Source organism: Carcharhinus amblyrhynchos, chromosome 9 (assembly GCF_965287045.1).
Source record: "Carcharhinus amblyrhynchos chromosome 9, sCarAmb.v2.hapA, whole genome shotgun sequence".
NCBI classification, from domain to species: Eukaryota; Metazoa; Chordata; class Chondrichthyes; order Carcharhiniformes; family Carcharhinidae; genus Carcharhinus; species Carcharhinus amblyrhynchos.
In genome coordinates, this window is record NC_137332.1 from 71,100,909 (window position 1) to 71,128,281 (window position 27,373).

General features: G+C 39.7%; 1 protein-coding gene across 1 annotated transcript in view; it reads right to left on the reverse strand.

Moving 5' to 3' along the window:
• LOC145347931 (ral guanine nucleotide dissociation stimulator-like 1) overlaps positions 1-25,198 on the reverse strand; it is a 117,852-nt gene extending 92,654 nt beyond the window's left edge. Inside the window, exon 1 of the mRNA XM_080195920.1 lies at positions 24,803-25,198. Within this exon, the coding sequence (XP_080052046.1) occupies positions 24,803-24,997 (195 nt within the window). The 5' untranslated portion in view covers positions 24,998-25,198. The remainder of the gene's footprint in view (positions 1-24,802) is intronic.
• Positions 25,199-27,373: the final 2,175 nt, after the last annotated feature.

Consider the following 27,373-nt stretch of genomic DNA (forward strand, 5'->3'; position numbering starts at 1 on the left):
GAAAAATGAAACTCCCAATTTAACTGCTTCATTTTTGAAGTGTTATGAACATAACTAGTCATCAATCCATTAGAGTTCAACAATTGACAAATTTAAGAATCAGAAATATGACAGTTATGATTGATTGGCTGAGGCCCAAATGTTAAAACATTTCAAATGCAGAACCAAAGTTTATGGTACAGATGCTGGCAATGGGAAACAGAAAATGCTGGAAATATACTCAGGTCAAGCAGCCTCTGTGGAGAGGGAAACCAAGTTACCATTTCCAGTTGAAACAAAGTTCTGATGAAAGTCATTGTGACCTATTAATTCCGTTTTGTGCTTCAGATAATGCCAAAACCCAAATGCTTCCAGCATTTTAAAAATATAGAATGAGAGATACTTACGCAGCCAGAATGATCCAACAATAATCCCCAGGCTTTGCCCCCCACTCTCCCATGTCTTTGATTCAAAGATTTATTTTTACTCTCAAATGTAACGATCACTTCCTCTGAGCAGAACACCAGCTTATTCTCCAACATAGCCTCAATTCACTTGACTAACCTCTGGTTGGGATTAATTTTAAAAATTCTTTTACAATCGCTTCCCTATAGTAATTTGGCCCTCATTAAATAAAAATTACATCTTCATGTTACAAAAGGCCAATGATTCTAATTCTGATTCAAATCAATCTCCCAACTGAATCTTTATAGGTTGAAATTAAGTGTTTCTCAAATGGCACAGGCTCCACAAAGAGGTCAGTTTTACAGCAACTCATTCTCATCCAAGGCTCTTGTACCCAACCACCTGGAGGAGTTTCCAAAAAACTGGAAAACACCCATTTTTCAGCCAATCCCACACAAATCAGTTCTCAGGAGAAACAGGCAAAACAAAATTGAGACAGGAAGGTCACAAACTGGCAAAGCTTTAAAAAAAAATGAATCATCTGGCTGTAAAACTGCCTACTTTCAGACCGTGGTTAATCAACTTGCCATTTCAGGAACCCGGTCAATGAATCACTACTTCGACACAGGTTAAAAAATATTGCCGACAACCTTCAGAAACATTTAGAGCAAAGCATCCATTTAAAATGACTGACTGCTTTTGGGGGGGGGAAGGTTTGGGGTGGAAAAAGGGAGGGACGGAGAGCGCAAGAGAGAGGAGTCACAGAATTAGCTCAGTATCATGCAAAGAACAAAGATCATTGCAGCACAGGAACAGGTCCGGTGGCCCTCCAAGCCTGCAGTGACCCTGCTGCCTGACTGAACTGAAATCCTCTACCCTTCTCAGGGCCACATCCCTTATTCCCAACAAAGTGGAGAATTTGGGTATTCCTTCTATACTCCAGCATATCCCAGAAACAGTAACTTCTGCAACATTTGTGAACAATTTTCTACTTCCAACTATGCCATCTAAACCATTGCTCTTCCCACATTATACAGAGAAATGATTTATTTATCATATTGGTTTCAAAGCAACTACTAGTAATCAGAAATATATGGTTGCAGTATTTAGATCCTTTGGGCGGAGCCCAAAAACATTTAGAAATTATTGAATTATAGGATGTTATTGTTGATTTTGTGGAGAGCAAGGTCTGACAGTGATTAAACACTACAAATGAAACAAAGGTTTGCATTTGTAGCTAATGTCTTTCATCAACGCCAGGAATCCCAAAAGCAGTTTCCAGTCAATTAATTACTTCAAAAGTGTGTAATCACAGTTGTAAATGCAGGAAAAACAAGAGCACTATTTTGCAAACATGATTTCACAAGCAATGACGTACTGACCAGATCATTTAGACATGTTGGTTGAAGGATAAACATTGACCGATAGGTCACGGTATAGCTCCCATTTTGAAGATTTATTGAAGCTTCAAAAAAGTCAACTTCTAGACAGAGTAGAAAATATGAACTGTCAGTGTAGGAGGATCCATTTGTGTTCACTAGTCGCCACACGTGGGCTACTCTGCGCATCTTAAACCCCAGCATATCTTCCTGGCAACAGGCTTGTATCACCCAATTGATCACATAACAACAAAAGGGAGAGTATAACCCTTAACAAGCAACTCAGTTTCAGGCCCATTCTTAACGAGGGTTATAGCCTAAACACAAGTTGGACTCCATTTTTCAACTCAAATGCAAGTGCCAAGTATAGGCCCAAACATGAATTTTGACAAACCAAATTGGTTAGTTTATGCCATGATCCACTGTAACTGCTCCACTAGATCCTGAAATTTGGAATTTCCTCCCTGAACCCCACCCCCCCAAACCTTCTTTCAAGATACCATTTAAAACTAACCTTTCACCAAGCTTTCGACCATCGACTGGAATACTGCTTAATGGGGCATGGTGCCCAATTTTGCATCTGCGAAGCAGCTTACGATATTTTACTCTATTATAGGCACTATACAAGTGGTTGTTGCTTTGAAATATTATGCAATCTTTAACATCCACCCAAGGGGCAACAAAAGGCATCCTTTACAATGCAGCACTTCTCTAATATGGTAGTGAAATGCAAACCTAGATTACATGCTCAGGTCTTTGTTGTGGGACTCAAATCTATGATCTTCCGATTCAGGGTTGGGAACGTTCCTATTGATCCACAGTTGACAGTAAGCACCAACCATAACAAAAATTTCAAAGTTATGAATCATTTTACGTAATCAGTTGTTCCCTGCAAGAATAGATGTGCAAATTCTAATTGGGCATGACCGTCAGATGAAAATGGAATAATTTTTTCATTTTTCGACCCATGATGATTGCACGAATTGCTCTAGAAACTAAATGTCTATTCTTGCTGGAACAATTAAGGCAAATAAGGTTGTTATAAGTAATAGTTGATAAAAATATAATCTAGTGAGCAATTTTGATAGAAATCAACAATTAAACAGAAGGACAATGTGTGACTTCTACTTAAATGATGATCAGATTTTTAAAAATTGAAAAAAAAGAAAAACAAACTATCTTAAGGGCCAAAGACTTGAAAGCCATTAAAATGTATGGTCCATCCAATGACTATTGGATTTGGAATGCAAGCTTTGATTACCAAGATAGATCAAAAAGCTTTAGGAGTCAATTACGGAGTAAGTTTTAAAGCTGAAAAGACGCCAAGTTCTATTGCACAACACTCCCTTTTAACTTGTCGATATTTGGGTATTAGCTTCCTAGAACCAGGTTCATTCAGTCTGCTTGTACAATTTGTCAGTGTTCCAGTTTAGTCCTTAAAAATAACTGTCTGAAAATAAATACAATCCCTACAGAAGATAATGTCGTATTGTTAGAGAGCTCCCAGAGCAAGAGACTGAGAAAAAGTAAACAGAACACAAGGCAGACTGACAGTAGAAGAGAAACAGTTTGTAATTATGCTTTCTGAGCTACAGTTCAAAGCCAATTTATATCATTGGCAAACATATTTGAATCTGTTTAGAGGTGTGGTATCTGACAAATGGAGGGCAGTATTATTCTAAAGTCAATCAACACTTGATTTAACTAAATCCATGCTCAAGTTGAATGGCATTTTAGGATTTACTTTGAGGAAAGAGACTTGAGTGGCTCTGATTGGTTTAGGGAACTACGAACAGCACACTGCAAATGCATAATTGCTTGAAGGACAATTAAGAAAAAGCACAATAGACCCATTTTATCAACAAATGGGAGACGAGTGCTGACCTTCAGAGTTGTAGCAAAACATTTTACAAACATGGTGCAAGAGTGAAAAACAACTGATTGACATCATAAATAGGTTTACTGAGTAAGATGTTCATTAAATTTTCAAATCCAGTTGTCCAAGTCTCAGGCACATGCATAAGAATTTGAAAGCAACTGGTTTATAACCCAAGGGTAAGCAGGCTTTGCATTGACAATTCCCTGGCTAGGTATTTCAAGCAATTTTTCTTTCCAGCTCTTGTGTTGGCACTAAATATTGGGCACCTGTAATAGATGGTTTCACTAGATGATAAATTCTGCAATCAGCATCTTTAGGATCTTTTAATGATGATTAATATTTCCCACTTATATGCGGATAGCACAACGAATTTGGCAACTAGTTGAATTGATCCACCGCTGTATCCCAATTCCAAAATCTAAACCCAGAATTGTGGATGTTTATTTTTGCAAAGATTTCAGAGCAATTGGGCTGAAAATGCACTCGTGGCAACACTATTTTAAGGGCAGTGCAAGTACAGCACAAAATAAGCAATATTGTTAACATTAGAAATGTTAAGGGATAGATGAATAATAGGCAACCTTTTTCCAGAGAAGTAGCCACTGGCTTGGTTTCCACTTCTTTAGCAGAGTCCAGCTATTAGAGGTTGGGTATAGAAGGCAAAGGGGTGCTTTTTTTGCTTTGCTTTCTTGAGAGATCTTACCCTCTGGAGCAGGAGAGGCTACAATGGAGATCACCAATTGGTAAGTAGTGAACAAGTCTGGGTATTGCTTATAAGCATTTTTTGATTTGTACTTTGTAAGGGCTGTAGTAACAAGGTGTGGAGATGCCAGCGTTGGACTGGGGTAAACACAGTAAGAAGTCTCACAACACCAGATTAAAGTCCAAGAGGTTTATTTGATAGTAAACGCCACAAGCTTTTGGAACGCTGTTCCTTTATCAGGTGAGTAGAAAGTTCTCAGGGACCAGGGAAGAAGGTAATTTGCATCAGTTGATTTTTTTGGAGCAGGGATATCTTGCTGCAATTATACAGGGTCTTGGTAAGGCCACAGCTGAATATACTTGCTTTTAGGGGGGAGTGCAGCAGAGGTTAATCTGACCAAAGCCTAGGATAGCAGGACTGATGAGAAGAGACAGTTGGTTATTCCTCAGAACTCCAGCGAATATAATGAGGGGGTGAATCTTAGAAGTCTATAATATGCTAACAAGACTAGATGTAGGAAGGATGCTTCCAATGTGTTTAGAACTGAGAGCTCATAGCCTAAAGGATACAGAATAGACTATTTAGGACTGAGATAAGAATAAAATGAATTCACCGAGAGAGAGAGTGGCAAGCTTGTGGAATTCGCTACCACATAAAGCAGTAGGGGCCAAAACATTGTATGTTTGTTTTCAAGAAGGAGTTAAATATAGCTCTTGGGGTCAAAGGGATCAAAGGATAATGGGGAACGGGAACGGGAGCGGGGGCAGGGGGCGACAGGAAGGATTATTGAGTTGGATGATCAGCCATGATTATAATGCATGGTGAAGCAGGCTCAAAGAGCCAAATGGCATAGTCCTGCTTCTATTTTCAATGTTTATGTAAATTGTGTCACTGATGTTAGTTGTGGCATCTCTAATATCCCATAAGATAGCCAACATCACAAAATGGGGAATTACTCAATCTCCTTCTACAAACTTTGATAGCAAAAAGTTCATTCTATTCATATTTCAAAAGTAGCAAAGAATGCAAAATATCCGATTACAACTTTCAGCATGTTTTTTTTCTGTATGTTTTGTACAAGGCAAGTTGTTAGATTTTGTTTACTCTGGCATCTGAATGTAATAAGTTAGTATAATACATTAAACAAAGCACATTTCACTCCATGATCATTTCCTATTTAGCAACTTGCACCGCCTTCTGCAAACTCAATGCTCTCACACAACATTACCGAGTCCTAAACTGCATTGCCAAACGTTAAAAAAATGCAGTGGGTGGATATAATGGTCAATTATTTTTAAAAGTAGCATAGTTTAATTAAATACCTACTGCCAGGTGCTATGTTCAAATTAATAGAACCCCTGGCATCCAAAAGGACCAATGACTCAACTTAATGAGCATTTCTTCATAGCATCTGCTGACTTTAGAATAAGGAAACACCAAGAGGGAGAAGGATTTAAAAGAACGTACAGAACCAGATCTCGTCAGTTCTCAGTTTGAAAGTTACGAGCCTGACGCGCAACTCACCACCACCACCACTCCACCCCTGGAGATGTTAGCTTCTTGGCAGGACCACTGGCCTTCAGCAAAAATAAAATATGTGCATGGATTACCCATCTTGACTCTACAGGGAACTGTACTGTACTCTGCAATTCTTGTTCAACTTTGCAGGCAAGATCCTGGAGAAAAACAGAGACCATTTCTTCACTGCCGTTCAGATGCTGAACCACAAGTCGACGACACAAAATTAAGATGGCTTGTGCCCAGAGTGATGTTTACATTCACTCAAAGCTGAAAAGGAAACAAGACATTCGGACCAACAAGAAAACCTTATCAAGCACTGTTTGGTTTAGCTATCTCTGAAAATGCAACCAGCAGGACAACTGTCCGAGAGGTCTGTGCACCCCTCTAATTCAGGCCTCTTAAGCATTCATGTTTTAAATTACTCCAATAACAAAGGCCATGCCTTCAGCTGCCTGTCTGCAAGATCTAGAATACCTCCTTAAACTGCTTCATTTTGCTTCCCTCCTTTAACACAGGTTTTGATCATCAGCCCTAATATCTCTTTACATGGCTTGTTGTCATACAGCTGGTTTTATAATTCCTCCATAACAAGATTTGGGGTGGCCCATTACACTGAAGGCGCCAAGTTTTATTTAATTACCACAGACCTACTACTGTTTCTTGAATTACAGACTGAATAATTAAACCTTTGAAACAACGGCAGCAAGATTTTAGATGGTCAGTTTTCTGTTCATGCACAAATGTGAACATTGAAAGGGACAGAGGATAGCAATCTTGTACATCCAGATATCAATGAACAGCCACTTGTTGCTTGTCACCAAGTGCGACTCTCGCATGACGGGAGAACTGAGCTCTCAGTTGGTAAATGTGAATTGACAACTACCAAATCAAACAGGCTCCAGCATTTGACGCAGGTGTTATTATAATTCTGACAAATCAAGACATTATGGCAAATTAAACTCTCCTGGGACGATAAAGTATTTCAATGCTGCGAAGGTGGAAAGATCTCAAACCAACTTACTTGGACTTTCCACCTGTCCAAAGAATGCCTTCAAGGCAACATTCACGTGCAGGGCCCATTCAAAACATTCCAACAACCAGACCACACACCACAGGGAGTAGAGTGAATAGGGCTCCCATTTGCCTTTCAATTTACTTGAAGTCAGTCCAAGGTTTGGCTGAACAATCCCCTCTGGTTAAGGTAAATTTAGCTGCTTCTTAAATTGTAAGCAGCATCAAAAAGTATTGTCTAAACACAAGGGTTGGCTTAAAAAGAACCCAGCCATTATAAAGATACAGTCACTGTTCAAAGTTGCCAATGATCTGAAGGAGGGGCCAGTTAGTCAGATTCTGAAAGTCAAAAACAGGGGTTCAATTCCTATTCTGGTGGAAGATGAGTAGGGACCTGCCTCCTCATCTGCCCCCAAGAGCGCAATGCAGTGGCAAACCAAACCTGATAAAATTCAGGTCAAGAAAACAGCTCAGGATGAAGCATCAGATGACTTGAATCAAAGGCCTATTAGGCAATGCTGTTACTATTGTTGGCAGTACTTTTACCTGCCAAAGCCCAAAATTCTCAAACTCCCTCTAAATCTGCCTCCTTGTCCCTCTTCTCCTTTAAGATGGTCAAAATCTTCTGATCATCTGTCCTAATATCTCTTCAGCCCAGTGTCAAATTGTGTTTTTAACATTTGTGAACCACTATGGAATGTGTATAAAGAATGTAAAAATGTGTAAAAATGAATAGTTGGTTTTATCTTCATTCTGTCTACATATCAGGAGTTATTTTCTAACTTGAGGGGAAGAAATATTTGTACAATCATCTGGCAGTTTAGTGCAAGGAGATGCGAGACCAACCACTTGAATGACTCACTACTGATTTCATCTTTGTCTGGGGCAAATCTTGAGCCAGTGTTTATTCTCTGCACTGATGTACAAGGAAGATTAAAAAGTTTGACTTCTGGAAAACTGTCAGCCATAACTGCTGTCCCAACACATCGCAGGGCAACATGTTCACACATGAACATACTGTGCTAACAGAAGCCAATGATATTATCTGTCTAGTTATATTCCAATATTCTGCCTTTGTTGCATGGTCCTGTAAGCAGTAGTTCTGGTCTTTGATAAAGAGCTTTGAAGTGCTAGGGTAGTCCAAAAGTGTGGAAGTACAATAAAACTATTAAAATTTGATTAATTAACAAATCAACTTTGATAAATACCTGGCAAATGCAAGGAAAACATTAATATAATCTATGTCAAAATCCATTGACACATGGCTTGTATGCAACATGACTAACGACATTTATTTCCAATCAAGATAGAGCTTTCTACTGAAGTCAAAACTGCTCAATTATTCTGGAATAGTCATGCAATAAAATAGATCACATCCAACCTAATTGTTCACCAAGAAACAGATAAATTGGTCACTTTATTCCAAACTTATTTTTCAGATGTTGCTGTTTCAACAGTCATTTGTTTCATGCTAGTTTGAAAACAGTCCAGTGTCCTCAAAAAAAGTTACATTTTTTGTGACTGCATTACCAATAGAAGACTCTGAAAGAGAATGTTAACTATTTACATTGAACTTAAGCACACGACCCAAAAATAATCACTCACAACTTCTTCTTCAAGAACCACGTCCTCTACTGCCCAGAAGGTCAAAGATAGCATAAAGCATCACTTCCATGTTCAACTCCAAGTCACAGCTTGGAATGTATCAACATTTCTTTATAGTCAGCTGTCTCAAATTCTGGACATAACTACACAAATACCACTCCAACTACTTTCACCACACATTAATTTTTCAAAGGTGCTGGCACCTCAACATTCTCAAGTACAGCCAAGGATGGGCAATGCCCTTGGGCTCAGAGAGATAACTGAAGTACATAAACAATGCATTAAAAATAGCCATCAGGCATCCAGCAAGAGAGCTGACATTTAAGGAAATTTCAAAGGATTCAGCGTTGGTCATCTTCCTCAAACCACCAATAATTTATTATATTACTAATATCCCACCTGAATTGAACCACTGCTGGAATGAAGGTGATGTGGGAATGCCGGCGTTGGACTGGCGTAAACACAGTAAAATGTCTGACAACGCCAGGTTTTAGTCCAACCAATTTATTTGATAATACAAGCTTTCGAGGGGACTGCCTCTTCGTCAGGTGAATGGAGAGTTCTAATCAGTAATTCTAATCAGTAATCTCTAAACTGTCTGTGCTTTATATGCTCTGTCTGAGGCCAGAACTCTCCATTCACCTGACGAAGAGGCAGTCCCCTCGAAAGCTTGTGAGTATTATCAAATAAATCGGTTGGACTAAAACCTGGTGTTGTCAGACTTTTTACGGAATGAAGGTGACCAGCAGAGACAAATGAACAATGATACAACTTTACAAAACGACAATGGTAATAGTTTGCACAAAATTCTGTCTTAGACTATAATGACACAGCATGATAGAGGCCTTACAAAAGCCCTCTACATTCATTATTTATTCTAACAGAAAAATGTGTAAAGGCAGATCTCAAATTACTATAGCAGGACAGGTACAAGGCCATGTTGGGTCTCAGTGTTCACCTGGCCAGAATTACTATGTGTAGTGGTGCAACTAATTAAGCACTATGATTGACAAATAAAAAGGTGAAAAGCAAGTGCTTTTTTTCCCCTCACATTGCCAATTCAGAACCTGAGATTAATGTTATGCAAAGTACTTCCTGCTCCTCAGTAAAAACAGCTACCAGTTCCCAATCCAAGAGTTTAGCTGTCACTCAAAATCTAGTTTACTCAGTCCGAGTCTTCTCTGCACTTAATAAACGGAAGGCCGTACAGAAACAAGGGATAACAAATTAACTTTGTTACGTTGGAACCATGTCCCATGCTAATCTTGCAACATAAACAGGGATGGAGACTTGTGGTTCCAACTGGAGACAGAGCGAGTGTGACCAAAAAGTGTCACAGAAAAATTAAAAAAAGAGTACAAACAACTCTCCACAGTAGATATCAATAAATTTAGTGTCTGTTCAGAAAACTTGACAAGTGCAAGGTTGAGGTGTATGGAAATCAATCCATTAAAAATGGGCAATAATCAGACTACAATCACATTATGACTGAAAACGCATTTAAAAGGCTGTATTTAAGATTGCAACCATTCTACAAATGCAAAATAAACTAATACTGAAGAAACAACTGAGCAAATGTATCAGAACTATTAGATCTAACTGCAGCAACAAAAAAACAGTGATCAAGGAATTTCGAGGGCATCCTTTTTGGCACTGAAGCATGCAAACTCAAATTCTTAAATCAAATTGTAGGTTGTTTTCTGAAAAACTGCATTAATGAACACATTTTGAGAATGGAATATAAATCGCCAGGTCATCAGTTCATAAAATGAAATGGGATGGGTTATTGGGGGAGACTCATCATGATTCAATAATCATTGCCAACATCAATTACAGACAATGTTCTTTTCCACAGAAATGCCCAGGAACCAGAATGGTTGCCCATTTCACCTCGTTCATTTCGTTCATTAGCAGTGAAAAAGGTGACACAGCACACAGTCAGCTGAATACCTGAAAACAAACCTGTCACTTCAAGGTACGCAATCATTCAGATCTTACAGCTTGTAGTGACAAAGACACATCACACTGACATATTGAGAGCTCCTCCTTCAGCAAGGTCAATAATTGTGCTCAGCTCTCAAACAAGCTCAAGATAATAATAAACAAAAGAATCTCACAACTGAACCAGCTTTTGATGTGCTCTGGAAAACCTAAACAAACGAAAGACTACCCAATTTTCGAGAACTGTTTACTCTCATTTCCACTGTTGGATGTGCCACATGTAAACAAATCATTCCTCCATTAGCCACACTGTTTATTTAAGTTAGAAGCTGAACAACGTAGTCTATAATTGTTTTCATATATTACTTTTTAATTCCTGGTTGCCAACTTTATCACATTTTAGATAAACAGAAGCATTCAAAGCCCTTAATACAAATTATTTGCAAATATTTCACTGCCTCCATGTAAATAATCCAGTCAGTAAATAACCAATAAAGATGCACAAAAATACATTGCAATTTAATCTTAAGAATGGGATTTTCTTGATTGGTCAGTTAGTTGAATGGGACTGAGTTGGATTTGGAAAATTCTAGGTTAGTTACCAGAGTTGTGTTAGGTAAACAGGTTTCAACTGGGCAGGAGTGCAAACACTTGAACTTGCTTGAAAATTTGGTTCAGAAAAAAAGAATGAGTACACCAATATCATAGAATCTCTACAGAGCAGAATGAGGCCATTGAGCCCATTAATTTTGCACCACCTCTTATCCAGTCTTACCACATTGGTTAGGGTAAACATGCAAAACTATAATACTACGCAGCATTAAGAGGCAATTTAGCTTGGCCAATCCACCTAACCTATACTCCTTTGAAGAATTGGAAGGTCACTAGAGTACCCAGAGAAAACCCACAGACACTGGGAGAAGGTGGAAACTCCACACAGAAGACTGGAATGGAATCCAGATCCCTGGTACTGTAAGGCAGCAGTGCTAACCATTGTGCCACATACTATCCCTCACTGCCATGTGGCAATTCTTGCCTTTGTGTATACTGGATGATGACAGGATTGTTTAGCTGTGACACACAGACAAGTGTGCATGTGAACTGAGCACTTCAGATCCCAGATGAGGAAATCAAACCATCCTAGCATGTCACCAGAAGGATGGATCTCAGCAGAACTGAAAATCTGCAGGTCATCCCGAAATGTTGTTAAAAACTTATTGCTGTTGGTGCTTTTTTGAGGATACAACGCTGCTGTTTTGTTAATAAGCACTCTCAATGGCTGGCCAAGAAGACATTTAACCCCTGATCTTAAGAATTTAAATTTTCAGGTATTGCAAAATATGCACTTTTTCAGATCACAAGGAGTTCCTGTAATGTGGAAATCCAAGGACAGGAGTAAGAATAAATATAATTAAACAAAGTCAATTAGCACTTCCCCAAACCAACCAAGGATGTTTTGTATTCACTCAGTGAAGCCATAACATGAACGTAATGTGAACAATATACACAGGCAACAGACATGTTTATAGTTATAGCAGATGAAGGAGAAAAGTTGAAGGTTAAATTCCAGTATGTTTGTAATGATGAAGGCTCATGAAAACAGGGATAGCAGGAGACTATTCAGTCTCTCAAGCCCGTCCCACTTTAAATCTATACCTCAACTCAATTTAGCCACCATTATGTTTTAGATCTCCATTACTGTGAGAAAAGTGCACTCAACTTTAAGATCAGGCCTCCGTATTCTGGATTCCCCCAGCAGAGAAAAGGCCTTAATTTTGAAGTTAGCAACCAAATAACTTGGTTTTACTCTGACCCAAAAGAAAACTGCTGACAAAAGATTTAGTGATACTTTGATGCGGATTTCATCATTTTCAATTTCATTCCACCACAAAATATAAAAGTAAACGATTCGATCTTTCGGCACCCAGCAGTGATGCCATCAAGCAGGTGAAGCAGCTAACTACATTCTCATAGAAAACCTACAAGTAAAATAAACCAGCTACCTTTCATTTTAGGCAGGAGTGCAAAAAAGTTGCAGCATGCACAGAAGCTGAACTATCAAAAGGCAATGGAATCAGGATGATTGAGTATTTAAAATGCAATGCATTCATGTTGCAGTCTCCTCTGAAAGCATAGATTCAAATCCCACTTGACATTTAGTATCTATGTGCATAGCAGAAGTTGTCAAGCCCACCATTCTGATGGCAGAAAATGCTGACAGTTTCACCATTACAACTATAAAATCTGGGCCATGGTTTCAATATGTTTAGCCCAATAAAATTGCTGAATCATACTAAATATCTCAATTAAGTTGTGCTTTACCCTACTAAAGATGCAAGGGAACACAAACCAAGTTTTGAAACCATACTATTAATTTAACCCTTTAAAATCTAGTATGATTTGCAGCTCTAGCAACCCTCTGCCCTCCCACCATCATTAACAGTCTGGCTTGTCTCAGATACATCCGAGTGGATGACCTTAAATTGCCTATTACATCATCCAAGTTAATAAATATGTACAGCAAAAAGCTGTGACTCCCAGTGGAAGAACACAGTCCAAACAAATCACTTATCCCTCGTGTCTACGATACAATTATTGAAATATGACGCAAGGTTACCTCTAATTTCAGGTACTGCTAACCTCATGTGAAATTGATTTGATTGGTTACATCAATAATATCCATAGACAATCCTCCTTACCCACATGTGCTCATGATCTCTTCAAATAGTTCAATTAAATTAGATTTGATCGTCCCTTAAAATTATGCTAACTGATGAATTGGATGTCCAAGTGCTCAGTCACTGTGAATGTTAGATTCTATTAACTTGACTACAATTGGTATCAAACTGACGGGACTGCAAGTATCTGAATTCCTTCTACTAAGGAATGGAATGACATTTGCGATTTAATAACCCTTTAACCTAAGAACTTTGGAATATGATCTTCTCACCTGTAACGCCAGGGTGGAGATCAGGCTTTGGAAATTGTTTATTTTCTTAATTGTTTATTTTTCCCCCCAACCATTAAAGCCACTAGTCTTCATCCCTTGATCTAAATTTTTGAATTTAAAAAACACTGGTATTTAGAGCTCCCTTCCTCCACCGTGAAAACAGGTACCAAGCACCAGGGTTGTTCAACAAATCTGCCTTGTCCATTTAGTTTCACCTATACTTGTTTAATGAATCCATATTCTTGTTTAATAATTTTTCTCCAACAACATTTAGTGCTAGCTTTCCAATTTTTTTTGTACATCCTTCTAGCATATTCTGCTACATTCATTTTGTTGCTTTTTATGGTCATTGTTGGATTTCTGCATTTTATTGCAGTTCTGCAAGCCTTTTCTTTTAGCTTGATATTGTCACTTAGCTCATTTGTTGAGCGTGGTTTCTAAATTACACAAGTGGAACAGTTGCCTTTTAAGGGTATGGTTGCAATTAAGTGAGGAAAGGTTGGATGGGCACCCTCCTTTTATATCCTCTCCTTGTTTAACCATAATAGATACTTTCATTAAAATGGATATTTTGCCAATTGAGTATTTAACTGTATATGTGCTATGATAACAGACTCAACCAGACAAGTTTTCACAAAGACGACAGGACAGACAAGCTCAAGTACACAAACACACGGATTGCACATCCACATAATGTGGGGAAGGTAGGATTGAGCAACAGAGTCCCTATAGAGTCCAGAGAAGTAAAAGGGATATACAGAGTCTGAAGGTTGGTGCTCAGCTAACTTCACTTACTGTTTTCCCTTGCCGAGCCAATTTAAATAAAGATTTGGATGGACAATTTGCCTGTTCGTCTGGGAGATAGAAGTGTGGGGTTAAGTTCCTTTAGCGTAGTCAACCCACAAACAGGGTCAAAAGCTTGCAAGTTGAAGAAGGAAACCTGCCCCACCCCCCCAAAAATCTGGGTCATCTTCCTTCAGCATCTTGTCTGCCCATTCTCTATGGCAGAGAAAGTAGATACTTAAGATAGGTTTGTCACATAACTGTAACCCAGTGATGCAAACATGGTTGTGTGCTGGTGGATTCCATTGTAATTTTAATTCATTGCTGAGAACCCCCTCTCAACCAAGGGTCTGGGTGGGATGCTCTGTCAGAGTTGGTGCAGACTCAAATGGGCCAAATGGCCTCGTTCTGCATTGCAAAGATTCTAGAATCATTGTAACCTAGCAGATAAATAGTTCTATTGCCAGCAATTGGGTAACAAGCAAGATCTTGGAAACCAGGGTATACTTTTCTGCTTAGAGGGTTAGAGAGTGAGATTGAAGTTATAAATAGGACATTAAATCTGTGCCTACCCCTTCACACAGCGTCAAACATCATCCAGGATTCTCGTCAGGGTTACAATTCCAGAAATTAATTTTATCCCCTCAACCCACATTTGCAACACTGCAATTCAAAGACTGCTCCTTTACATCCTCACCTTCTAAAGGGCTGTACAAACACCCTACACTAAATAATCACTGCAACATGAAACATATCTCCCAAACAATTTTTCTGATCAACAAATGATCAAGTACCATTCGAGAAGCACCTCAAACAAGCTTTTGCACAAAAATTATTGCATTAGAATTCTCTAATGCATCAAGTGTTCCCATTTGTCACAGAAATGTCACATTAATTAGCTTGATTCACTGTCTGTATGGAAGAGCGGACAATAGAAATTTTATTAACCTTACCCCACTGGCACAGCTCTTAGTGTTACTGCCTCACCTCGAGTTCAAACTCAGATATGAGTGAACTCTATCAGAGGTCATTCATAGAGAGTAATGAAAAAACCAACAAGTTAATATGTATGATATCCATGTCATGCCTTGGAACAAATGCTGTACTTATTCACAATTTATATTAAATTGTTGTTATGCATTAATTATTCGCGACCTGCTCGTAATTAGTGAACACTGGGCTCTCTTCCTTTCCTCAACCCCACGCAGAAGATATATAATGGATTTTGGATATAAATCAAATATAGACAAAAATAGAATGTGCCATTTAATGAAGTTCCAAGTGGAATCTAACAAATCCTGGTGCTGGCAAAACGCTTCCTCCACCATCAAGAAAGTACAGGACACACATGCACATTGCACCATGCCCAGATGCAATGCCATGAAAAGTTAACTAAAGAGCACAGTGGCAGAAGACAAAACAGCAGAAAGATTTTAAAATGCTCATCATTGTCTTTAAAAAGACACTGAAAAGGTGGCTTCTTAGCATTCCCTTTGCTGCAATTGTTTTACTTGATGTCTGAAATTGACTAGACAATAAAATCACGTGCAGACATGTATACAGTGCCACCTACAGTTAAAAAATGTTGGCTCAGCCATAGGTTACCAACAGGTATTGATAACTTACAACCAGTGAAACAGATGTTAGAATTGGCCTTTATGAAACTGTGACCAAAACTAATTGATCCAGTCAGATGTGTGACATTAATTACAACAAAACCTTTATTCCATCAGGGGATTGAAACCGGCTCAAAACTCAGGTATTAGCCTGGATTGGAGATGCATATAAAGTTTATCCAGATGAACAGACCATGCAGCAGATTTAGCCTCTCTTTAGGAAGGCGCAACTAATTCTAGTCAATATCCCCCATAACTTAGATTACCAACACATGACTTAGATTTGAACAACTTTTTGAAATAACTGAAGTAAAGCATTTATAAAACTAAAGCATTGCTACTAATCTACTTTGTCTTCGAAAATCTGAAGCCACGGCATGCAGACAACTAGAAGGGCACTGAAGAGAGACATTTTTATTCTGGCACAGAAAGTCCCTTTACCTTGCCTTTCGGTAGAGACATGGGTAAAAATGATATAAACACCATCTAAGAAGTCCCCCTCAAGTACAACAGAGTAAGAATTTCAATTGAAAAATATAGCAGGTAGCTCTGCCAACAGCTGACATGGTCATATTACTCAGGTTAAAAACACAAACTGCATCCCAATGCCACACCCCAGAACCTTTTCCTGCTGGCATGATAATCCTTCAGATTCATGCATCAATCCACTAGTTTAGTAGTTAAAGTTTATTTATTGTCACAAATAGACTTTAATTAACACTGCAGTGAAGTTACTGTGAAAATCTCCTAGTTGCCTGTCTGGATAGACTGAGGGGGAATTTAGTATGGCCAATGCACGAGCCAGCACATCTTTGGATTGTGGGAGGAAACTGGAGCACCCGGGAGGGAACCCATGCAGACACAGGCAGAATGTGCAAACTCTGCAGATAGTGACCCAAGCTGAGAGTTGAATCCAGGTCCCTGGTGCTGTGAGGCAGCAGAGAAATCAAAAGGGATGACATGCATAATAATTTTATTTATACCTACAAAATTCTCAAACATAAAATGGATCTCAATTTTAAAAAAAGCAGCAAATTTCCCCAAACCCAATTTCATATACACATATACTATATCACTCATGCATGAGTGGATCAGAGGCTTGGAACATCACAGCGGTGTAACAGCAAATCCCTTGGCATCTGCAGTCATTACTCCGCTGAAACGAAGCCAGACTTCAGGAGTCCGTACACAAGCAGAATAATGTGAAAATGCAAAAATTGCTGTTAGTGATTCCTCTTTCCTCTACTGGGACAACCTCCCATTCTCTGCCCAGAGTGTAAAACTCAGCGTAATTGTACATTTACAATAGTAAATTGCACATCTCACTATAAAAACCCTAGAAAAAATTACAACTTATTGAATGGTTTTAGATGGCAGATTAACAATTCTGTTGAACACTGACATTTTTCCTGAAAAGCTAATTTCATATTTGAGGAGTTAAATCTATCCCTTATTACAATTAAGTGTCAAAAGACTTTTCCCCTCCCAAGTTTGAGTCCAATCATAATTTTATTCGTTTTGCTTTCTGACAATTGAAATTTATACAGTGAAGAAATCAGTGCTTTTAACATCTTGGTTTGCAGCCTCTTGAGGATACTTAAACTTGATTGGTTGCCTCCCCTGCTGCTGCATGCCTCAAGATCCACTTGGAAGTGGTGGTGGATTGAAACTGCTGCCAGGAAAAAGGAAAAATCCATACTACAGAAATTGCTAAGTCCTGACAGCTTTATTCAAGGTCAGTTAGTTAACTCTGACCACATTGTATTCAATAGGCCAAAGTGACTGGCTACAAAATACGCACAACTCTTGCTTACCCTTTAACTGCTGTCATTCTTTTTCACACTGACTGAACAAGTGACACATTCTATCTGCAGAATGAACTGTACATCCTACAGGATTCCAAGATAGGAACTGGCAGCCCTTCACTGCACCTTCAATGTACTGCATGTTCACTGTCTTTCTGGACAATATGCTTGTTGTTTCAAGCAAGGTCAATTGTTAAACAAAAAAAAAAGTGCTATTGCAATAACATAGCACTCCATTTTAACATACGAATGCCTTGAGAGTACAGCACCTTTCGTTTCAATTGCTCCCTCTGATCATTTTTTTGTGCAATTTCAGCCACTATGTACTGTGGATGTTTAACTCCAACTTTTAATATTTTACTGGGGCTCCAGCTTTATTCGAAAGGACCAACCATGTTCATTCCATCCCAAGTGGGACTGGTCCAAACTCTGCCATCAAAACAGTGAGCAAATGGTGCTCATTGCTATTGGCATACTAAGTTTTTTAGGCAAAAGGCAGACACGTAGTCAAATCAAAACATTCAGAAGTTGCTGCTAGCAGTTAAGCCACTTTACCATTGGCCTTGCAAACCAGTAACTGCGTCTGCTGAAACTGCAAGGTAGTTTCAAACTAAACTTAGTTATGGATTGTCCATTCACATAATAATAATAATAATAATAATAATAATAATGAACAAACTCAGGTCCTTGATGCAGTTTCCTTTACTGCATTAGCAATACTTTTTCCTCCTTTTTCCATATCTGTTATTGAACAGAAGTGCAACAGTACTCTATATTGAGGCAACACCATACAGCTATAGATCAAAAGCATTTTTAAAGTAGTCAAAGTCCTAAAAAAACTATTTACCACATGGAATATACTGCAGAGTCTGACATTTTTCTTTTAATACATTGCTCCCACATCAGTAGTTCTGAACATCCCTGTAAGGATGTTGTCAATAAGTTGATATTATGCTTGCTTGCCAGCTTTTGCTGGGTCAACAAGGTTAATTTGCTACTGTTGCTGCTGAGAGTCCAACAACTGCAGAGTGGGCTGTAATCTGAGTTCATGGTTAACTGCTGGCTGACTACGGTAGTAGTTTACACTCTTATCAGACAACACAAGTAGGAGTTTTTATTCCTTCTTATCACAGATTTATGAATATACTCGACTCAAGGATCCAAATCATAAACCAATGTTCAACGTCAGATATCATCCATGGGGAGTTAAGACGTCCGGAGATAGGTGACACTCATTAAAACTAGCAATCCTGTGTTTGAGCGCTCAGGTCAAATAGAGACCATAGCTCTGCATCTCATTTATCCCAAAGAGGTCAGCAGCAACAAGTTTTACTCGAGAGTTCCAGTAACGTTCACAACGAGGTTTTCAAAACAATTTTTTAAAAAAAGGTTTAGCCAGCTATTTTGCTTTTCTTTCTGGATAAATTCAGTTAATTCAAATGCCACCCACCACGGACACTTGTTAGAAAGTCAGCACCTTTAGAAATACAAATCTTGAAGCTACATGAAAACAACAGATCGCTCAGACCCAAATTGAAATTTAAAATAGATAATGCAAAATAGAAAATTGAACTTGGATGTTTTCACTGATTGCAATCCATATGAAAAAGCAAATCACTTCCTTTCATTCATCATCCAGGGGATAAGACAAGTAACCTGTTCCCTGGCTGTTTTGCTTTGCAATTTGCCACTGCTTATGTAATCAGTCTTCAATAACTTGGTTTATGCCTCTCTGCAGAAAAAACTGACCCCTCTTCTCTGATATCAATGACATAAGTCCAACCACTTGATGTATACCATGAGGCGACTGCTGTGACAACTTGTGCTCACATTTACATGTATTTGAAAGGGAAATGTAATTTGGACCACCGATGAGAATTATTTACAAAAGTGCAGCTGTGCACCCCAAAGCAAATTGGAGACAGATTATCCTGATGTTCAGAGATAGCAGATCACTCAAAGTTGCCTTTCAGAAATCCTACTGACTCATTTTCCTACCTGGCCATGCCAATGCATTGTACTGAGGGGGATATCACCACTCTGCTCAGCCGCAAGCATTCCTGCAGCTTTAAAACGAGGCAGCCAAATTTCAATTTTTACTTCAAGGCTTCATTGTGAGCCCTTGCACTTTGAAAGTAGTCTGGATAGATCATCAGTCTGGTCACATCTCCATTACATTTGCGTCTGTTGTATCCTAACAGACTATGGGAAAAATATTTACTACAATATTTGATTTGCTACCTAGATAACTACTAAAATGACACAGGAGGAGAGTTCTCAAATCAATTTACCCAGTCAGGCTCTTTTGGAAGGATTTTTCATTAGGGGACAGATGGGTTTTTCACTGTTTTGAATAAATGTTAAAGAATCCATGAGATAATGCCAATTTGCAGTTTCTTCACAAAGCCCTACTGAAAACATATAACCTTTGGCCTAGATACTGTAAACAAATCAAACATTCCATTTGTTTCCCCCCTTAAAGTGGGAAAACGGCAGAGCTTTCAGCATCAACTAATACAAGCAGTCCACATACCACTTCCCAATATTGCCCTAAAAATATTTAGGCTGCAGAAATGAGAGTTGAGCAGTTCAATACCAAACTGCAAAAGGTATTGAATAAATAAATCAAAATAATCTTTGCATTTATACATTGCAGACTTAGACATTTTATTACAAAGGAATTCAAGCCAACATATGGGAAGCAGTCAACTCTTTGGCACATGTTTGAATACCTTCTTATTGATGTAGTTCCTATCAATCTAGATACAAGTCTTAGTATTTATATAGCACCTTTTGTGACTTTGATGCAACCTCAAAAACAATACACAATGAATTGTAGTCACTGTTATAATGCAAGAAATGTGGCAAGCAATCTTGTGCACAACATGAGCCAGTCGGGAGATAATAACCAGAACTATTTTAATGATATTGGTTTTGGGGTAAATATTGGCCAGAACGGAGATGAACCTGACTGCCTTCTTTCAAATAGTGACATGGGATCTTGTGTCCTTTTTGATTTATTTACAGGATATGGAAAATTTCTCCTTGGCCAGGATTTATTACTCATCTCTATTTGACCTCAAGAAGGTGGTGGTGAGCTGCCATCTTGAATCACTGTAGTTCCAAAGATGCAGGTATAGCCAGAATGCTGTTAGGGAGTTCCAGGATTTTGACCCAGCAAGAGTGATGGAATGGCAATATACTTCAAGTCAGGATGGTGTGGAACTTGGAGGAAAACTTTCAGGTGGTGGTGTTTCCATGCATTTGCTGCTCTTTGTCCTTCTAGATGTTAATGGACACCCAGTATTCGGTCAATAATCAATCCCCAGTGGGAGATTCAGTGATGGTAATACTCCAGAACGTCAACATCAAGAATGCGACAGTTAGATTATCTTGCTCTTAATGGCCATTGCCTGGTGTTTGTGTGGTATGCATGAATGCTGCCACCTGTAAGCCAAAACCTAGATATTGCCCAGGTCTTGCTGTATTTGGATAGGAATTGCTTCAGTACAAAGTCATAAATGGTGAACATCAAACTGTGCAGTCGTCAGCCATAATCTTCACTTCTGACCTTTGGGTGGAAGGATGGTCACTGGTGAAGCAGTTGAAGATTGTTGCACCGAGGACACTATCCTGAGGAATGCCACCAATGACTGATCGCCAATATTCTTCATATCACATGGAGTGAATTGATTTAGCTGAAGACTGGCATCTGTGATGCTGGGTACATAGAAATCAGAAGCAGAGTAGACCATTTGGCACAGCAGGCTCAAAAGGCCTTTCCATTTTGTTCATGGTTGATACACAAATACGTAGGGTTATGGAGGTCGGCCCTGGCTGCGATTGTTGCAGGTGCAGGCTCGATGGGTCAAATGGCCTCTTTCCACTCTGTAGGGATTCAATGATTTTATGCAATCAGACAACGTTTTGACCTCAAATACTTTGTGGTAGCGAATTCCACACATTCACCGCCGTCTCGATGAAGTAATTTCTCCTCACTTCAGTTCTAAAAGGTTTACCCCTCATCCTCAAACTATGATCCCTAGTTATAGAAAAGTACCTCAACAGGAAGGCTGTACGAGAGAAAGACATAGCCTCAGTTTCACGTCTCATCTGAAAGACTGTGCTTCCTCAGCACTGTGCTATTGTGGAAATCTAGATTATGTGTAAATCTCTGGCATGCCAGAAGCAAAATACTGAGATGCAGAGATTGGAAACAAAAACAGAAAATGCTGGAAAACCTCAGCAGGTTTCACAGCATACACAGAAAGAAAGAGAGAGAGAGGCAGGATGATCCTTTGTGGTGCCAAGTGATGATCCTGACCCAAAACATTGGCTCTATTCTCTCTTCAGATGTTGTCAGATCTGCTGAGTTTTCCAGCATTTTTTGTTTCTGTCCCTGGAATGAGATGAGATCTCATTATTAAAAATCCTTCAAAACAAAATTTATGAAAACATACAGCAAGTCCTGATGACATCCAAGACCCCTGATGGACATAGTTGAGCCCAACTGGAAGTGAGCTAAGTCAGGCAAGGAGACATGCAGTCAAAAGCTCTTGTAATAGTACCTCAGCCAGGACAAGTGAAGCACATTAAATATTATGCTTGCTGCAGAACCTTAAGTCACCTCAAATTTGAGGCAATCATTCCATGCAGAATTGCATTGCCCATCACCTCATGAGAATGACACTTACACCAATGTGATTACATAGATCACTGGCATGAAACATGCCTTGGCAATCAATTCAAATTTAAAGATAATTCAGCTGCAGCAACACCTCAATTTCTTACCTCTGACATGGGAAAATAGCAACAAGCTCTCATGGTTGTGCACTTCATATAACTTGTGCTCACTGCTCAACCCTTTTATTTAAAAAAAATCCCTTGAATGAAGAAAATTCTTTTAATCAACAGCATGCCAGATAGAAAAAAGGAAAACTTTACAACAACACTGGAGCAGCCACAGACAAAAGTCAAAAACAACTCACTTCAGATGTGTCATTTCTTGAAAATAAAGATGGGTTTAAAGGAATTGACTACCTCCTTCTTCCTCCCCTTCACTAATTTGACATGATACTTTTGTCAGAGGCGATCATTGACCAATGTGCAAGATTAATGCCACAGCAACATGTGAAAGTTACAACACTTATACAGCCTTCACAGATCTTGCTTACTTGTAGCAAATTCTAACTAATCACTAATACAGGCAGTAAATTAATTGGATTGGACAGATTGCATAATATCTACTGTAAAAACTAATAATCTCATGGAATTCATTTTGGGAAAAATCAAAGAGTAAAATGAAATTGCATCTTATTCTCTTTTGGAAAGGAATGTTAACCTTCCAAAATAATACTTAGCATCAGAATGTTCAACTTTATAATGAAACGTGCAAACGAATTCCTCTGCAAGGTCAGATCTCTGATGCATCACTGCAGTTATGCGATATACACTACCCAGGCAGCTCCACTACTCCCATCATAAACCCCTTTCCGAATGATTCTCTCTCCCTCCCTCACTCACCTCCCCCCCCCTCTCTCTTTCTCTCTCATACACAAAGACAGAACATGATTTTCACCCGACAGTGAAGTCAATTACCTGAAGCTGCTTTTTATCTCCCTGGATATTATCCTCCCTGCACAAAGCCGTTACTGTATGTAAATTAAAAAAGGAAGCTATCTGCAGCTTGGCCTCAGCTGAGCTTGTGCACAATAGCTGCAGATGAACAATGACAGTGCTTCCCAATCCCCCGTTACCTTTAGGTTGGGGAAAATACAAACATTTTAGTAAATCCCACACTGTAGCAGAACTCCGAGGTCACGGCTCCGCAGTTAATTAAACGTGCTTTGTTTAAAGTGTGTGGATTGACGATTGATTTTTAAAGAATACCACAACAAAAATCCTTCAACAATCGGGAACCTTTGTTATCAGTCAACATCTCATGTTTGGAGCACAGGTTTGCCACACTACACCTCCAGGAACGGATGTATATCAGGATAGAACCTGAAACTTCATTATTCTAATAGCAGATGTACATTTCCCCCTTACCCCGCTCCCGTCCCCAGCACAAGATTAGATTATTCAGATTTTGTCCCTTATCAGTAGCTAATATTTTGCAACCGGGCGATTCTATAGCTGCGGTACGCTTTTCTAATAAAGTAATTAGCAGCATCCAAAGTGTAAGGGCTAGGAGCAAAAGACTGCATTGCTGAGGAGTCACTTGGAAGGCGTTTCAAGACAGCCAAACATTGAAATCCACATCCCCCCTCCTTTTCCCCAACTGTAACATCGAAACAAGAACTCGGGGCTTCACCTGGACCAGAATTTTGTTTGTAACATTTTTGCGCAGCCAGGCCCTTTGCGAACACATTTGATTTGATGGAATGAAAGATGAAGCTACTTGGTCATGCACGTTGAAATACTGCTAAAACTTCTCATTCAGTGAATTTAAACCAATTGCTGTTTTCAAATGTCACGTTGCGTTTTGCCCTCCCCAGCAAACACATACAAATCTCAAATTGCTGAATTTACATTATGATTAAAAAACTAACACAACAGCCCCCTCAGCGGTTGCACGCCAGAACTGTTCCAATAAAAAGTCGCACTCAAGTATGCGAAAGACCTTCTCTGCGAGAGGCAAAAACTGAGAGGACGGAGCAGCGAGTGATGACTGCTGTATAGACTCTCCCATCAGTAATGCTATGGCGAATATCTATCCACCAGCCATCTCACTGGGGAAGACAGTAACAGCCTCTTCCAAACAGGCCAAAGGGGTCTTCCAGAAATAGTCCATTAAAACAAAGTGTCTTTTCTAGCTTAAATGAATAAGTGGTCAATTAAAACTGACATTTCTGGCTTAACAAATTAAAGTGGCCAACAAAACAAAGTGGCGTTTCTAATTTGACTGATGAATAAAGCACACCAAATGGTTGTTCGTTCAAAAACCAGTTATTACTTAATACGAGTAAAATAATACAGCACAGAAATTATTATGCAGTCCTAGATATATTTCACACAGATGCCACTCAAATATAATCCTTCTCTCCTCCAACCACTGATGCAGAGTCAGGATTTGCCGCGAAATAACCTTATTATGGGAAAAAATAAACTTGCCATTTGGAATGTGTACAGCGAGTCCAGCGACAACTATCTGCTCAATACAGCCATCAGTAACCAACCCCCCACACAGTGAGAATCAAGCCTCGCCTCTCTCTCAGACACATACCGAGGAGTTGTTTTCCTCCGGACACCGGGCTTGATAGCTCTGCAGGGCCACATTGGGCTCGTCCAGCAGTTCCAGGACCAAGCTCCGCTGGATGTTCCGCACTGCCGAGCGCTTGCGGTCGAACATGCCGTGAGTGCCCACATCGGGGCTCCAGATCGGGGCTTGCAAGAGTTCCACAGGAGACGGAGAAATCATTGGCGAGAAGGGAGGAGGGGAAAAAAAAACACAATCCACCGGCTCAAAAAGTCATGTTTCGTTCCCAGCACCAAAAGCTGGACTGCAGAGAGGTCGCCTTGTCTCTCTCTCTCTCCCTGCGGTTGCCTGGCAGCCTCGCGGAAGCTTGCCCCAGCTCTCTCTGCCTAACGAGCAACAGCTGCTGGCCAGCGCCACCTTCTCCCCTCCCACTCCACACTCATCAAACTCCGCTCCGGATCCGGATCCAGATCCACTCCGGATCGGGCCGCCGCAGATTACCTCCCACCCTCTCGCCCTGATCTCACTCCCCCCACCTCCTCATTCAAATGAGCGACTTGTATGTCTGAGAGAGAGAGAACTCCTGGCAGAAGCTCTGACACACACAACCTAGTCTGGAGTAGGTAAACACAGTAAGACGTCTCACAACACCAGGTTAAAGTCCAACAAGTTTATCTGATAGTAAACCCACTAGCTTTCGGGGTTTGCCCAAAAGGGGACTTCTTACTGCGTTTACCCCAGTCCAGTGTCCGCATCTCCACATCTGCAGTAGGTAGGCAGGGTGCAAATTTGGATAAGCGGTCATCTCTCGCTCTCTCTTTCAGGCAAACCAAATAAACCAAATCAAATTAACTCTCTCACTGCACCAAGACACGCTGAGTTGTTTTTTTACAAAAACAACACATTTCCTCACATTAAGTGTTCATTATAGTTCATTAGAATGATGATAATTGGAGTCTTCAGCTATGATAGAGGCTGGCTTCCATGCCCCCTGGGCACCGCAGGGACTGGGGTGTATTACTGACCCCTTTAATCGCATTTTGATTTGATGTTTTAAGTTTCCTTTGTACTTCTGTTCAGGCTGTTCCCCCTCCTTTTGGGGAGCTGCCCCTTTTACTTTGTCCCTGAGTTAATTTGAGTTAGTTAGTTTGGTTTGCTCTAAAAGACACCGCTTATAGCAGAGGGGAAGGGGATTGAGGTGCACAAAATTATGGGGGACATAGCTGGGTAGATAGGAGGGAACTTTTTTCCCTTAGTAAAGAAGTCATAAACATGGGGGCATAGATTTAAAGCAAGGGGCAGGAGATTTAGAGGAGATTTGAGGAATTTTTTTCATCTAGAGGGTGGTGGGGATCATGAACTCACAGCCTGAAGGAGTAGTAGAGGCAGGAATCCTTAGAACATTTGGATAAGCACTTAAAACACCATGGCATACAAGGCTACAGACCAAGTGCTGGAAAATGGGATTCGATTTGATAGGTGCTTGATGGTCAGCACAGATATAATGGATTGAAGGTCTCTTTAGGCTATGCTAAAAAGTTCTATTGTTTTTATCCAAGATTTAGGCATGATTTAGGCTTGAATGTAGGAGGGTTGATCAGTAAGTTTATGGAAGATATAAAAATTGGTGGGGTGACAAATAGTCTCAGATTTCAGGAGAATATAGATGGGCTGGTCAGATGGGCTAATAATATGACTTCTCTACTAAGGGGAGAAAAGTTCCCTCCTATCTACCCAACTAACATATAAACTCAGCAAGTTTTGATGATATGGAGTTCACTACCCAAAAGGGTGGTAGAAGCAGATTTGGGAATCAAAGCTGGGAGGAAAGAGCAGCAGGGGTTGGGACCAATTGGGACTTTTTGCGAGGTGGTACAGGCACAATGGGATGAAAAGCCTTTATCTATCATGTAAAATTATATGACAATGCTCAACAGTGAACTAATAAAGACACATTCTCATAGAGTCATAGAGCAATACAGCATGGAAAGAGGCCCTTTGGCCCACTGGTCCATGCCAACCATGTGCCCTCCCAGCTAGTCCCAATTGCCCAAATTTGGCTCCTATTCCTCTAATCCTTTCCAATGATTCAGTCCAGCTCACCCATGCAAAATGCAGCAATCCATGCTCACCATCCGATGCAGAGACAGGTTATGAGCTTATTGGGAGAGATATACAGAGAGATTGTGTACTCAATATAGCACTGGCTCTCTTCTGAGATTCAGACCTTTGTTTAAAACAAAATCCTGTTGATACTTTTGAGACTATCATTATGACAGAAATTCTGCCACCTTTGTTACTGCTATCCATATCTTTGAAATAATAGATTTAATATAAATCATATTTCATGATATAAATATATCATATGATTTGGTAAATGATGCCAATTATTTATAGAAATCTGGAAGTAAAATCCAAACTTAATTTAGCAGCATCATTCTTATTGTGTTAACTGATCTTTCCTAACTGGCAGACCGATCTTGAAGCACTAGATCCATTTCAAATATAACACTGGGAGTGACATGGAAACAAGGCGCAGGGACCAGGGTTGTGGGAGGGGGGGCATCTCACTGTTCACACCACTGGCTAGGCCCATCA